Genomic DNA, 16,266 nt, shown 5'->3' with positions numbered 1-16,266 from the left:
TCCAGATAATGGGGAGAGATCTACTCGGGGTGAACTAGTGCCAGACACAGGGAGGGTAATGCAATCTGTCCATTAAGGAGAAAAGCAGAGATCAGTTTGGGTTAAAAAAGAGATCCTTGGTCTCAAAACAACCTTGTGACCTTTTAGTCAAAGTGATGGCCAAAATAAGGTCATCTTATTGGATAACAATGTCATGAATATGTCCCAAATAGGTGCAGAATGCGGGTCTTTGTAACACCAACAATACTGACTCTGAAAAAATAACACAGAATACGGGAAGAGAGCTGAAACCTTCTCTGAGCCGACCATAAAGAAGACCTTCATTAATGAGAAACTACCACCACTGTGGGGGCAACAAACACTCTGGTCAGGACTATGTAAAGTACAACACAATATATAGAGTAGAGCGGTCAGCACAATATTATAGTCATAGTGCCCCTTATACTGCTGGTCGGGGGGGCGAATGATTTTGGGGTGTGGTCAGCAGGATGAAAACAATGTTCAGCCATAGTGGTCACAGGAAGGAAAAAATGTCCTCTATTACAGACTATGGTATGGGGGTACAGTGATGTGGGAGGTCAGACAAAACACGGGGTATCATCTTCTGTTTGCATATCCACAGAAATCACCCAGCATGCTGGCAGATTGTAGGGAGAACCCCAAGTTCCCAGTCCAGACAGGGGTAAGAGCTGTATAACAGCACACACACTCTATTATCCCACCACTGCCACACACATGACAAGGATGGAAGCCCACGGGAACTAGAAAACTAGGAGAGGACCTTGTAGGGTGTAGGAGGGAAGGAGAGGAGATTAAAACCAGCTGTGATAGACTTGGCACAGCCTGTAATACCTCTGACCACCACTAGAGGGAGACTCCACCCATATCTAGCTGGCTTACCATTCTCAGGTAGATACAGATCTTACGTACAATCTGAGAAACTCTAAGGCTGGACATACATTATACAATTTTTTTTATACAACTTTCCTTTAGATTTACCAAAACCATATAATATGAGGTCATACTCAAACACTTTCAGTTTGTATGCAGTCAGGCCGGCCCTTACACCACATAGGTAAAGGTTATCTACAGGAGATTGAACAGGAAAATTGTATAATGTGTGGCCAGTCCAATGGTTGGGGAGCAGTCTAGTAATCAGCACACACTTCTGGGGTTCCTCCATCTACCCCACAAGCTAGAATCCTTGTGTTACCCCTCTTCCCACTATCCATGTACACCCCCACACCACACACAGGACAGGGGGACAATGAGGGGACAGGGAAGTGTGTGTGTGTGTGTGTGTGGGGGGGGGGGGGGGGGGCAGCGAGAGGAAAAAAAAATGCCCATTATCTGTGGTCAGGGTGAGGGAGGGAAGCCTGCTATTGTTATCAGTTAATGATAACAATAGCATTAGTAGGAAAAAGGGGGAACAGAGTTGCTCAGTTGGGAGACAGGAGGCACTTGTGGGGGGGGGGGATAGAAACATAGAAACATAGAATGTGTCGGCAGATAAGAACCATTTGGCCCATCTAGTCTGCCCAATATATCTGAATCCTATGAATAGTCCCTGGCCCTATCTTATATGAAGGATAGCCTTATGCCTATCCCATGCATGCTTAAACTCCTTCACTGTATTTGCAGCTACCACTTCTGCAGGAAGGTTATTCCATGCATCCACTACTCTCTCAGTAAAGTAATACTTCCTCATATTACTTTTAAACCTTTGCCCCTCTAATTTAAAACTGTGTCCTCTTGTGGTAGTTTTTCTTCTTTTAAATATGCTCTCCTCCATAGGGGAGCAGTGGGGGGAAAAGAAGTGTAGGCAGTGGGACAGAGTGGTGGACAGGGGGGCGGTGGGGGGGATAGCGAGGTGGATGGGGAGAATTGGGGGGACAGAGGGGTGAACAGGGGGTAAGTGGGGGGAATTGGGAGATGAATACCTGTCTGATGGTGTCCTGTTCTGGAGGTTGATGTGGAGCTCCTCTGGTGACTCTTCTATGGTTGGGTGACTTCTGACTCTTCCCAGCACGGTGACCGGACATGAAGGGGGAAATCTCTCCCAACTCTCGGCTTCTCTTCCTCCTGCTCACAAGTGTCCACAATCAGGGGAAAGTTCCCCTTAAAGTGTCATTCCACCTTGTGGGGGGTCCTAGGCCTGCAATGTGCAGACTGTAGACATGAAGCGGATTCTGCTCTGACCTAGGGATGTAACGATATTGCCGCTATCGCGGTATCGCGGTGGTTCACATGGCCCGATATCGTCGTGGTGGGTGCACGGTCTGGCCGCCGTCTCTGTGTCTCGTCGGCTCCTGTCTGTCACTCACCTCTATGCTGCAGTGCTTACTGGCCGAGCCGAGGCGAGTGGCTGCCAGTTGGTTTGGAGCAGTGTGGGTGGGCGGGCTTGTGGGGCGGAGGCGGAGCCAGCGCAGGAGAGCGGCGGACTCGGCGGAGCAGAGCTATGCTTCCAGGCAGGCACCACGGCAAACCAGTGACAGCGGACCGCCGGTGAGTAATGTGTAAACAGGGCCGCCATCAGGGGGGTACAGGCAGTGTGTAAGGGGCCTGAGTTTCCCCCCCCCCCCCGCGCTCGCATGGTGCCTGGGGGGTTGCTGTTTTGGTGTTGTGTTGGCACGGTTTGTGGGAGAGACTGAGAGAGCCGCCGTGATAGTGATACATGTCACCAGCTTTCCCCCGTGTGGCACCTGCAAGTGAGATGAAAGCATCTTTCACCAGTCCAGCTCGCCTACAAGTTACAACACTGCTCCCCACAAGTAAAACCTGGACACTTGCTCCGCTCCATTTAGTTCCCTGCTGAGGCAGAGCCTGCTTTTCAAAGATAGTTAAGTATTATCTGATTGGGCAGCACTCGGGCATGGGGGTGTAGTCAGTTTCTCAATGGGGGAAGTGGCTCCAGCCTTGCAGGTGCATGAAGTAGAATCGAGATTGCAGTGTGGAGGGAAGTCACTGACAGAGTTATGGGTGTGCAGCAACGTGCTGCTGCTGTGCTGCCTGTACTTTTGATTGGACTCCTCTAATGGGACACGGACACCAGACAAGCTGCCATAATGGAGTTGCATTGTGAAAATGGCTGGGGTTGATTCTGGGTGGAGAAAAGATCCCCACCCAGAATTATCCCCAGCCATTTTCACAATGAAACTCCATCATCCTCATCCAGGCCAGATTCTTCCTTCCCTTTGCACAATGTATTCCAATTCCTGCCCAGAATCTATCCCTCTCCAGGAATTTTTGGACAGGGATGAGGATACAATGTGGAAAGGGATGGATGAATCTGGCCTGGGTGGGGATGAAGATGATGGAGTAGCATTGTGAAAATGGATGAGGATGATTCTGAGTTGGGATGAGAGTTACATAGTGAAGAGGCTCTCCACAATGTAACTCTCATCTCCACTCAGAATCATCCTCATCCATTTTCACAATGCTACTCCATCATCTTCATCCCCACCCACAATATCGCAATAAATATCGTACCGTGAGGTCAATATCGAAATCGTATCGTACCGTGAGATTTTGATATCGTTACATCCCTACTCTGACCTGTGTGAGGATCTTCTCTGTCTCTCCTCCGTGTCCCCGATGGAAGATGGAGGCTTCTTGTCCTGGCTGAGAGGTGTGAGGGCCATTCTGTGTCTGCACTATGGATCTGGGAAGACTCCAATCACATTGTGAGCCAACTTCCTCACAGGGACCCCTCCCCCACAGATACCCTGGGGCCACACTGACTACAAACACAGTGCGGGGGAGGGGGAATTCACAAAGAGGACCCCTCCCCCCATTCTCTGGGATCACACCAGTAGAATCTCATTTGAAGAAGGTTTGTTGGATGTTCTTCTGGTTGGTGGAGGGGAAATCAATGTTGATTATTGAGCGCAGTGAGGAGAAGATTGGGAGGAGCAGGATGGGGAAGGAATGAATTTCTAGCAGTGAATGTGGTTTTCATTCAGTAAATTCCATTCATTCCAGAATGAGATGATAAAAGGAAATGAAATGTTGAACTCCTTCTGAGCGCCATTCATCAATCCATGGAATGTAGTGAGAAGATTTCTCCAAATTCTCCTCCAATAATCTCCTAGTGTATGAGCAGCTTTCCCTTTCTTGTGTCCTCTTCCTTCCTCCCCCGATCACACCGGTGTCTTCAGAGAGATCCGGAGCTGAGCTCTCACATCTCTCAGGACTCTCATATTGCACACACCGGGGGATCACCTCATACACTTCATCTTCTACATGTGCTGGACGCCATGACACTCATTTCTTGGGGAAAACTTTCTCCCGGAGATCTTGCAGGAGATGAAAGGAATGTTGTACGACGCATGTGTGAGACGAGGCTCATGACATCACACGCTCCATCTTCTGCATGCGCGGTATAACATACATTCTCATATTGGTGGTGTGGGGGAGGGGACACAGGAGGGAATATGTGATGTCACTATCGGGGAGGGGACAGGCTGCACAGAGGTGCAAAATCAGCTAATTTACATTTGTAATTTAAGAAACGGTAACAACACACGGATGAGCCATATTTTTTATTAACCCGCAAAAGCAGTACCAAGGGTGTACATAGGATGTGGCTGAGATAAACCAGAGGCTCTGGATGGACAGTTGGATAAATGGTTCTATATTTAGGATGTATCCGGTCTATAAACCAGAGGCTCTGGATGGACAGTTGGATAAATGGCTCTATATTTAGGATGTATCCGGTCTATAAACCAGAGGCTCTGGATGGACAGTTGGATAAATGGTTCTATATTTAGGATGTATCCGGTCTATAAACCAGAGGCTCTGGATGTACAGTTGGATAAATGGTTCTATATTTAGGATGTATCCGGTCTATAAACCAGAGGCTCTGGATGGACAGTTGGATAATAAATGGTTCTATATTTAGGATGTATCCGGTCTATAAACCAGAGGCTCTGGATGGACAGTTGGATAAATGGTTCTATATTTAGGATGTATCCGGTCTATAAACCAGAGGCTCTGGGTGGACAGTTGGATAAATGGTTCTATATTTAGGATGTATCCGGTCTATAAACCAGAGGCTCTGGATGGACAGTTGGATAAAAAGTTATTTTTTGTGGTGGACGTCGATGAGTTGTGGGAAATGTGTGTGCAAGAAAGATTGGTGAACTGTTGGAATCTGTATTTGCAGGATGCTGATATGTATGGGGGAAGGGCGAGAAGCCTGGGAGGACTATGTATGGGGGAGGGGTAAAAGCTGGGGAGTGCTGTGTATGGGGGTGTGGTGAGAAGTCGTGAAGGAATGTGTATGGGGGAGGGGTGAAAAGCCAGTGAGGGCTGTGTATGGGAGGGGTGGGAAGCTGTGTATGGGAGGGGTGGGAAGCTGGGTGGGGTTGTGTATGGGGGAGGGGTGGGAAGCTGGGGGATGGGTGAGAAGCTGAGGGGGGGCTGTGTATGGGGTAGTGGTGAGAAGCTAGGGGGGGCTGTGTTTGGGGGAGGGGTAAGATGTCAGGTAGTGCTGTGTATGGGGGAGGGGTAAGATGTCAGGGAGTGGTGTGTATGGGGGAGGGGCAGTGAAGTCACATGTAATGAGAAGTACAGACACTCTCTCCTTTCTAATATTAGAGAACAGGATTGGACAATTCCAGTACAGGGGGGAGGGGGTGGAAATATTGGGGCTCAGTCACAGCACACAGCCCATGTTATTGTGTGTATAATGTGTGTTCTCTGGTGTGCAGTGTGGGGGGCGCTGTTGTGTGGTGTAATGAGGTGTTAGGCTCTCTTCTATAGAATTCTATGGGCTGAGGCTCTTTGTAATATTATACAAGGTGTGGGAACGCTCGGCACAAACAATAAAACCTCACATTGTTTTCTTTGATGGTGACGGAAGCCATAGAACATCGGGAACATCGCCTTGTTCAGCTGCCCATACACTCGTACAATCTCCTTCCAATCTTTTCATTGTAAGATCCTTCCCTCCATTTTCTTATGGTTAGTGGAGTGAAATGGAAGTGTGTGATGGCAGTGATGAGGAAATTGGAAGGATCCGGATGGAAAATGGAATGAAGAAATTTCTAGCAGTGAATGTGATTTCATTCAGGAAAGTCCATTCATTCCAAACAAAGGTTTCTTCCAGTAAATTAGAAGGACATTCATCATTGGAGGTACTGAGGAAAGTTTCCATATCAATGTTTGTACGGATGTTCATTTCAAAGTCTTCTAGTGTATGACCAGAGTAACTGTTGGTGTGAATGAGCCCTAAAGGTGACCATACACTATACAATCTGATTGTACAATCTCCTTTCCATCTTCCATCAACTACATAGTACAAGGATCTACCCGACCCCCATACACACTGAATGGAATGTTTGGGTGTGTCCTCCTATTACATTGTTTTGGAAAATCTAAAGATGATTGTACAATCAGATTGTATGGTGTGTGGCCAGTGTTAGGCTTGTGTGTTCTATTCCAGAATCCCCCCAATATGTCACCCACTTCCTGTGTTCCCTGTACTGCCCCTCCCCCATAGTGACTCCACATCTTCCCTCCTGTGTCCCCTCCCCCACACCACCAATATGAGAATGTATGTTATACCGCGCATGCAGAAGATGGAGCGTGTGATGTCATGTGCCTCGTCTCACACATGCGTCGTACAACATTCCTTTCATCTTCTGCAAGATCTCCGGGAGAAAGTTTTCCCCAAGAAATGAGTGTCATGGCGTCCAGCACATGTAGAAGATGAAGTGTATGAGGTGATCCCCCGGTGTGTGCAATATGAGAGTCCTGAGAGATGTGAGAGCTCAGCTCCGGATCTCTCTGAAGACACCGGTGTGATCGGGGGAGGAAGGAAGAGGACACAAGAAAGGGAAAGCTGCTCATACACTAGGAGATTATTGGAGGAGAATTTGGAGAAATCTTCTCACTACATTCCATGGATTGATGAATGGCGCTCAGAAGGAGTTCAACATTTCATTTCCTTTTATCATCTCATTCTGGAATGAATGGAATTTACTGAATGAAAACCACATTCACTGCTAGAAATTCATTCCTTCCCCATCCTGCTCCTCCCAATCTTCTCCTCACTGCGCTCAATAATCAACATTGATTTCCCCTCCACCAACCAGAAGAACATCCAACAAACCTTCTTCAAATGAGATTCTACTGGTGTGATCCCAGAGAATGGGGGGAGGGGTCCTCTTTGTTAATACCCCCTCCCCCACACTGTGTTTGTAGTCAGTGTGGCCCCCTGGGCATGTGTGGGGGAGGGGTCCCTGTGAAGAAGTTGGCTCACAATGTGATTGGAGTCTTCCCAGATCCATAGTGCAGACACAGAACGGCCCTCACACCTCTCAGCCAGGACAAGAAGCCTCCATCTTCCATCGGGGACACGGAGGAGAGACAGAGAAGATCCTCACACAGGTCAGAGCAGAATCAGCTTCATGTCTACAGTCTGCACATTGCAGGCCTAGGACCCCCCACAAGGTGGAATGACACTTTAAGGGGAACTTTCCCCTGATTGTGGACACTTGTGAGCAGGAGGAAGAGAAGCCGAGAGTTGGGAGAGATTTCCCCCTTCATGTCCGGTCACCGTGCTGGGAAGAGTCAGAAGTCACCCAACCATAGAAGAGTCATCAGAGGAGCTCCACATCAACCTCCAGACCAGGACACCATCAGCCAGGTATTTATCTCCTTATTCATCCCACAGCCCCCTGTTCACCCACTTCTCCCCATCCACCCCTCTATCCCCCCACCGCCCCCCTGTCCACCACTCTGTCCCCTCACTTTACCACTGCCTACCCTTCTTTTCCCCCACTGCTTCCCTATCCCACCCCACCACTGAGCACAAGTACCTCCTGTCTCCCAACTGAGCAACTCTGTTCCCCCTTTTTCCTACTAATCACTAATGTCCAACATTTCCCCTCAGTGATCACCAATTTATATTTCATTAACTGATAACAATAGCAGGCTTCCCTCCCCCACCCTGACCACAGATAATGGGCATTTTTTCCTCTCACTGCCCCCCCCCCCACACACACTTCCCTGTCCCCTCACTGTCCCCCTGTCCTGTGTGTGGTGTGGGGGTGTACATGGATAGTGGGAAGAGGGAGTAACACAAGGATTCTAGCTTGTAGGGTAGATGGAGGAACCCCAGAAGTGTGTGCTGATTACTAGACTGCTCCCCAACTGTTAGACTGGCCACACATTATACAATTTTCCTGTTCAATCTCCTGTAGATAACCTTTACCTATGTGGTGTAAGGACCGGCCTGACTGCATACAAACTGAAAGTGTTTGAGTATGACCTCATATTATATGGTTTTGGTAAATTTGAAGGGAAGTTGTATAAAAAAATTGTATAATGTATGTCCAGCCTTCGAGTTCCCCAGATTGTATGTAAGATCTGTATCTATCTGAGACTGGTAATCCAGCTAGATATGGGTGGAGTCTCCCTCTAGAGATGGCCAGATGTATTGCAGACTGTGCCAAGTCTATCACAGCTGGTATTACTGGCTAACAATAATCTCCTCTCCTTCCCTCCTACACCAAACAACGTCCTTGTCTCATTTGCTAGATCCCGTGGGCTTCCATCCTTGTCATGTGTGTGGCAGTGGTGGGATAATAGAGTGTGTGTGCTGTTATACAGCTCTTACCCCTGTCTGGACTGGGAACTTGGGGTTCTCCCTACAATCTGCCAGCATGCAGGGTGATTTCTGTGGATATGCAACAGAAGGTGATACCCCGTGTGTTGTCTGACCTCCCACATCCCTGTACCCCGATACCATAGTCTGTAACATCAGATAGAGGGTATTTTTCCCTCCTTTTCCTATGGCTGAACATTGTTTTCATCCTGCTGACCACACCCCCAAATCATTTGTCCCCCGACCAGCAGTATAAGGGGCACTATGACTATAATATTGTGCTGACCCCTCTACTCTATATATTGTGTTGTACATTACATAGTCCTGACCAGAGTGTTTGTTGCCCCCACAGTGGTGGTAGTTTCTCATTAATGAAGGTCTTCTTTATGGTCGGCTCAGAGAAGGTTTCAGCTCTCTTCCCGTATTCTGTGTTATTTTTTCAGAGTTAGTATTGTTGGTGTTACAAAGACCCGCATTCTGCACCTATTTGGGACATATTCATGACGTTGTTATCCAATAAGGTGACCTTACTTTTGGCCATCACTTTGACTAAAAGGTCACAAGGATGTTTTGAGACCAAGGATCTCCTTTTTACCCAAACTGCTCTCTGCTTTTCTCCTTAATGGACAGATTGTATTACCCTCCCTGTGTCTGGCACTAGTTCCCCCCGAGTAGATCTCTCCCCATTGTCTGGATGTGGGGGGGGGACGGTCGGGATTCACCTCTTGGAAAATGCTTTCTTATGCAGATAGATTCCCTGTTTGTTATTCCTGAAGGTCCTAAAAGAGGTTCTCCATATTTCAGATCCACTATTACTAAGTGTATTTTATAGGTTCTAAGTGAATTCAATGAATTGTTTTGCAGGTCTATGAGTTGTGTGATAAAGTGCCTCCTTTCCCCATTACAGCCCACTCTACTAGAGTAGGGAGCACTTCTTGGACTTCTTATCATCAGGTTTCTGTGTCTCTGCTCTAGTGTCGGGCGATTGGTTCAGGCCAAACAAAAGTTCAGCCCAAACAGCGCCTGTTTGCCCACTCGGCGAACATCCACATTTTATGTGCGCTCTGTGGAATGTTCCCTACCCCAAAGAGCGGGGCTGGGAAGCTGGCCATCACGCCCTTAACCACTTCCCACCCAAGGACGTTCCGTTACATCCTCGGGTTTCAGTGGGTTTACCGGGGTGGTGGGCGCACCTACAGGCATCATCCCAGTACCAATAATAATTAGCCACTCAATCACTTCTGTGGGTGCCTCTCCGGGGCTCTCTGGTCCCATCGCGGATGCCAGGAGCGAAGCAGCCGGCGCCGATTGCTGCCTGGGACAGAGAGAGGAACTGACGTTGTTCCCCTCTCTCTGTAACCCTGGAAACTGGGAGCAACGAGTATTCTTCACTTCCGGTTCTGCCCTTTGTTTACCTGGCCACCAGCAGTCAGAGCAGCAGCCGATCGGATTTATCTCGATCCAATTGGCTGCATGAGTACCCAGATGAGAGGGGACCTGTCATGACCTATGCTATCACAAGGGATGTTGTTCATCCCTTCTGATAGCAATAAAGTTTGTGCAAAAAAAAAAAAAAGTATAATTTTTTTTGTATAAAATAAAAAAAAAAGAAAGTTCCTCCATGCTTACGCACAAATGTGAACGCATACATTACTCCCGCACACATATGTAAATGGTGATCGCACCACACATGTGAGGTATTGCCACGAACGTCAGAGCGAGAGCAATAATTCTATCACCAGACCTCCTCTGTATCTCTAGTTTACCGCCATTCTAAGGGCAGACGCAATTTTAAAGCGTGACATGTTTGGTATCTATTTACTCGATGTAACATCATCTTTCACATTTATATAAAAAAATTGGGCTAACTTTACTGTTTTTTTTTTTTTTTTTTTTTAATTCATGAATGTGTTTTTTTCCCAAAAAATTGTGTTTTATTCTCTAGGGTCTCTGCTAAAAAAAAACATGTATAATGTTTGGGGGTCCTAAGTAATTTTCCAACAAAAAAGGTAGATTTTTACATATAGGAGCGAAGTGTCAGAATAGGCTTGGCCAGGAGGTGGTTAACAATAAATGAGTCATCAGCTACCTGCCCCCCCACCCTAAACCATAGCAGGCCACATACACCCAAAATGAGGGGTGGGTAGTTTGGGGCGGGGGGGGGGCAAGGGTCTTATCGTGGCACACCTGGACAGTGGTTGTGGGAATATGTGGGCAGGGGGCTTATCAGAATCTGGGGCCCGCAGATTTCCGCCCCCCGCCCCATATGAATGACTAATTTAACACAAAAGTATCATGAATAAATAAAATCAGTACACAGGTTTTTGGTTCGTCAATAATGCACTTTAAAGGCTTCCCAAGGAATGCCTGCTGGGGCATGCTGTGTTGGGGACGTCACACGCTCCTTACCTATTTAGGAACTGTCAAACGGAGGAGCAGGCATTCGGTGGTCAGCCTTCCTCGCGGGCGGAGAGTTTTTTTTTTTTTTTTTTCTTTTTTTTCAGGTGCGGCAGGCATCATGATTGATGATGAATCTACATCAGGGGACATTTTTTTTTTTTTGTAATTAAATTACATTTAAACATTTTAAATGTATTTCTTTTTTTTTAAAAAGACTTGTCAAATACCTGTGTACTGTTTTTATTTACCCCATACTCATTCACATAGGGGGGCCGGGATCTGGGGGCCCTCTTGTTAAAAGGGGCTTCCAGATTCTGATAAACCACCTGCCCACAGTCCTCACAAGCACCACCCATGGTTGTTGGGAAGAGGCCCTAGTCCCCATCAACATAGGGGCAAGGTGCCTTGGGGTGGGGGGGGACAGTTCTCCCTGCCCCAAAGCACCCACCTCCTATGTTGAGCACATGTTGCATGGTATGGTTCAGGAGAGGGGGGCCTGCCAGGCAGCGTACTTGCAAAAAGGATCTGGTATGAATTGTGGGGGGACCCCACACCATTTTTGTTGTATTACCAGGTGCCGGCAATAGCTTGCATCCACGAAGTACATTGAAATATCTTTTTTTTTAGAAATGTTAGTTTTTCTGCAGCAGGTTTTATACACGGTGTAGATGTGCTACTTTACAGGGATCCACCAGACACTAAATTTAAAGGATTTTTTACTGTTTCATTGTAAGCATCATTAAAATCACTTCTCCTTCAAAAACGATTGTTTTTCAAAAAATGTTTGCATGTTTTGCATTGGTACGTGTCCCCAGTTCATCCATTTTGTTCACCCACCCATGAAACCTCTGCTGCAGCCAGAACTCATTCATTTAGTGGCGGTATCTCTACTGCGGCTAAATGACAGCTTCCAGTTTGGTGGGTAGGATGCTGGCACCATCCTAGCAACCAATGATGCTTTTTTATAGGGGGCTTCCAGATTCTGATAATTCTCCACTGCAGACCCTCACAACCACTTGGCCAGAGTTGTGGGGGAGAGGCCCTGTCCCTACCAACATGAGGACATGGTGCTTTGCTAGGGTGCCTCTGTCAGGGTACCCTTCTCATGTGGAGGGCATGTGGCCTGGTATGGTCCAGTAGAGATTCCACATCCAGGTGCCCCTCCAACACTTCAGTTGGACATCCACTCATCAGCCAATCATTTATTGATGAGATGTTTAATAATGAGATCTACAGCCAGGTCAGGTGACAATGTATTCCTGCATGATGCCTGAATAAAGATGAAGTCGGTCAGCATGTCACACCCTTTACATATCCCAACACTTCCTTACCAATTCATACAAAGATATCACACCCCCATTCCTTCTGAAATAGGAAGAGATTTGGGTCACACATTCACCCAGACAGAAAGATATCATATCCTATTCTTTACTCACAAATCCTCCTTTCCCAGCAGAGTCCAGGAGTCCGGATATAACATTCTGACCAGATGGTATACAGTCCCCACTCTTTTACTCAAACATTTCCCCACAACCTCTCCTACCTGTTAGAGGTGAAATAATGCCAGGAGAACTCTATTACATATATTCTGGGAATGTCCTCTGATACGCACTTTGGAGAGAAATTCTAAGATAACAAACATCTAACCAGAATATGACCCCCCTTTCTAAGACCCGATATAAAAGAATGACTGCTCATTCACCTTATAGGCGTGGTCAGATCTTCTATCCCACTGAAATGGAGATGCATGGATCCCCTACAGTGTGTCTGTGGATTTCCAGGGTTAGTAAGATCTCACCACATTCCTGAAGTGCAAGGAAGATAATTAGGAATAATTAGAAGATAATTGATTTTCAAGATTCGCCTCCTGTTGATTCCAAAGAGGTTTGCATTTAAGTCTGCAATTTTTTTAAATTTTAAACACACTTGCTGAATACACCTAGATTGTAAGCTCTAAGGAACAGGGTCGCCCAATTCCTCCAGTATTGAATTGTATTGTAACTGTATTGTATTCCCTCATTATAAAGCGCTGCACAAACTGCTGGCGCTATATAAATCCTGTATAATAATAATAATAATAATACACCTGTAAATAAAACCCAAGCACATTTCTCTGAATGAGAACAAAGAATGAGATTCTCCTGCTGGAAATTGTAATAAACTGTCTATTTTATCAGCCAATGGGAATAATATAGTGTCCACAGTAAAATGAAATACAAATATTTAAACCTGTATAATATTGTACATAATGTTTCTATATATTAGATATATTTAATAATGAATGTTCAAAAAGAAAGAAACTTTATTCAGTCGTTTTTCTTAAAGAATTCTGACTTTTTTATTTTTTTGTACAGGTGAATTTATGAACCAATTTTTTGATCATTTTGGACTTCATCAATTCAGCTGAGTCACATGGGAAATGAGCCATATGGGTGTCTTATGTGACTGAAAGTCTTAATCACAATTCACTGGAGGATTCACACAGGACACAAGTCATATCCGTGTTCTAAAGGAACAAATGCTTTGGATCTTCAACATTGATCCAGCCTCAGAGGACAACAGGAGAAGTAATTTCAGTATTCTGGAAGTGACAATGGCTTTACAGTAAAGTTCAACCCATGTATACATAAGAGAAGTCATTTCAGAAGATATTAATTGTTTGGAATGTGATAAACATTTTACAATGGAGGCAAAACATGTCACACACCAGGAGTTTTACAATGGAGAGAAGGCATATCAATGTCCTGAATGTGATAACGTTTTTACATCAGAGTTAAAGCTTATCACACACCAGAGGGTTCACACTGGAGAGAAGCCATATTGTTATTCTGAATGTAGCAAATCTTTTACAACAAAGTTTAATCTTATCAAACACCAGAGGATTCACAGTGGAGAGAAGCCATATCAATGTTCTGAATGTGATAAAGCTTTTACAACAAAGCGTAATCTTATCAGACACCAGAATATTCACACTGGAGAGAAGCCATATCAGTGTTCTGAATGTGACAAAGCTTTTACACAGAAGTCACATCATATCACACACCAAATGATTCACAGTGGAGAGAAGCCATATCATTGTTCTGAATGTGGCAAAGCATTTACAACCAAGCAAGAACTTATCAGACATCAGAGGGTTCACAGTGGAAAGAAGCCATATTATTGTTCTGAATGTGGCAAATCTTTTACAACAAAGGGTAGTCTTATCACACACCAGAGGATTCACACCGGAGAGAAGACATATCAATGTTCTGAATGTGTCAAAGTGTTTACAACCAAGCAAGAACTTATCAGACACCAGAGGGTTCACAGTGGAGAGAAGCCATATCACTGTTCTGAATGTGGCAAAGCATTTACAACGAAGCAAGAACTTATCATACACCAGAGGGTTCACAGTGGAGAGAAGCCATATCATTGTTCTGAATGTGGCAAATCTTTTACAACAAAGGGTTATCTTATCATACACCAGAGGATTCACACCGGAGAGAAGCCATATCAGTGTTCTGAATGTGGCAAAGCTTTTACACAGAAGTCAAACCTTATCACACACCAGAGGATTCACACTGGGGAGAAGACCTATTAGTGCTCTGAATGTGACAAAGCTAATGTTGGGCTAATCTATCACCAGAGGGTTCACAAGCTTTAGTTGCAGAGATGAAACTTTGGGAAAAAGGAGGATATTAAATGACTTGCAAATGCCCTATTAGTTTCACAACCCAAATCTCCTCCAACAATCTAGGGAAGAATTGAAAAGATAAAATGCTACTTTAAAAAAATGCAAACTAACATCTGTGAGCAAACAGGAATGTAATGGATGGATGCACACCTAAAAGGCCGGTGAATATTTTACAGTTTGACATTTTTTCAGATAAGCACCAATGATTGAACTGTTTTCCTCACGATTCTCATCTTCATCTTTTTTTTGACTGAAAATAACAAATCTATAGACATAACAGGTGATAAAACGATGTTGCAGAGGGAACTCTGGGAATGATAATGACAGATTGCATTACACATTAAGTTAGCAGACTTCCTGCTGTTGGTCTTATGTATGAATTGTGTTCTGATATTTACTGTCCTGCTGTAAAAGGTGTAAATGATTGCCCACATTATTCCTGTAGTAGCCGGGACTACAAACTCATATTAGGAATGTTAGGTACCTACCCAAGGGGTTAATTTTTTTGGATTTGGGAGAAACATTTCACATGGTTTCTTAAATGTCATTAATGACACTGCCAAGGGGAGTCTCACTTCACTAACAATAGCAGAGCCAATCACAGGCCAGTAACATTTCATGGTTTATCAGTGTAATTACAGAATGTTTAATCCCCATTGGTCCAATAGATTTCTTGTCCCTCCAGATAACATTTGCTTCTTGCATGGAAGGAGCCCCCTAAAATTTCTTCTCTTCAATTCCCCCCATAGCTGTACTTTAGGTTATGTTGCCCCTCCCATATCTGTAAGGGAAAGCCTCAATTTCTCCCAATACTCCCCTGGCCTTCCAGTGAGAAGAAACATTTTCTCTGGAGTGGAAATGTTTTATGCAGTGATCCCTTCATAGACGGGATGGGGAATCTAAGTAATCTAAGATAATTAGGATGAACCCGTGTACTGGAGTCATGGATCAGATAACCAATGAGACCATTGATGTTATAGCAGAGCTGACAGCAGAAGTGTCTCCATCACCTAAGGTGGTGTCACAGAACTGCATGGCTGCTGACTATCTCTCGGGAGCTCAAGGTGGAGTCTACAATCTGGTGTCACATAGAGAGTGTTGTACATTTATATTAACTGTATAGACCCAACCCTCTAGTGGGTTATTTCTATACAGTTCAGTTACAGGGGATGTGGGCATTGCTATCCCCTCCTAACAGCAATCTGTACCTCACTATACATTTATTTTATATCATGAGGATCTCAGAAGGAGACATCTACACAAGGTAAAGGAGATCCAACTGTCACCTGGATGGGTGGAAGTGGAATCCATTTTCTTGGATGGGTTTAGTTGGAACTTGGTTGAGTAATATGGTGGGTTTGCTTCTTAAGCCTTTAGTTACTATTATAGTTTTGATAATAATTTTATACATTACTGTTGTTGTTTCTTGATTTTTCTTTTTTACTCACATGGTTAAATTCACATTTAGCTAAAACCCCAAACATATATATTTTCTGAAATCAGAGACCCCGGAGAATAAAATGGCGTTAGTTTTTTATGTCACACAATATTAGCACAGCTGTTTATCAAATGCATATTTTCT

At 45.1% G+C, this 16,266-nt stretch overlaps 1 protein-coding gene across 1 annotated transcript; it reads left to right on the top strand.

Moving 5' to 3' along the window:
• Positions 1-13,694: 13,694 nt before the first annotated feature.
• LOC309548359 (uncharacterized protein) lies at positions 13,695-14,591 on the top strand (the record flags this gene model as incomplete). The annotated part of the gene is made up of 1 exon (XM_082248297.1): positions 13,695-14,591. The coding sequence occupies one exon, from the start codon at positions 13,695-13,697 to the stop codon at positions 14,589-14,591; it is 897 nt and encodes a 298-aa protein (XP_082104423.1).
• Positions 14,592-16,266: the final 1,675 nt, after the last annotated feature.

Source organism: Pelophylax lessonae, assembly GCF_965119305.1.
Source record: "Pelophylax lessonae genome assembly, chromosome: 2".
In the NCBI taxonomy this organism is placed as follows: Eukaryota; Metazoa; Chordata; class Amphibia; order Anura; family Ranidae; genus Pelophylax; species Pelophylax lessonae.
This window is presented reverse-complemented; position numbering and strand designations above follow the sequence as displayed.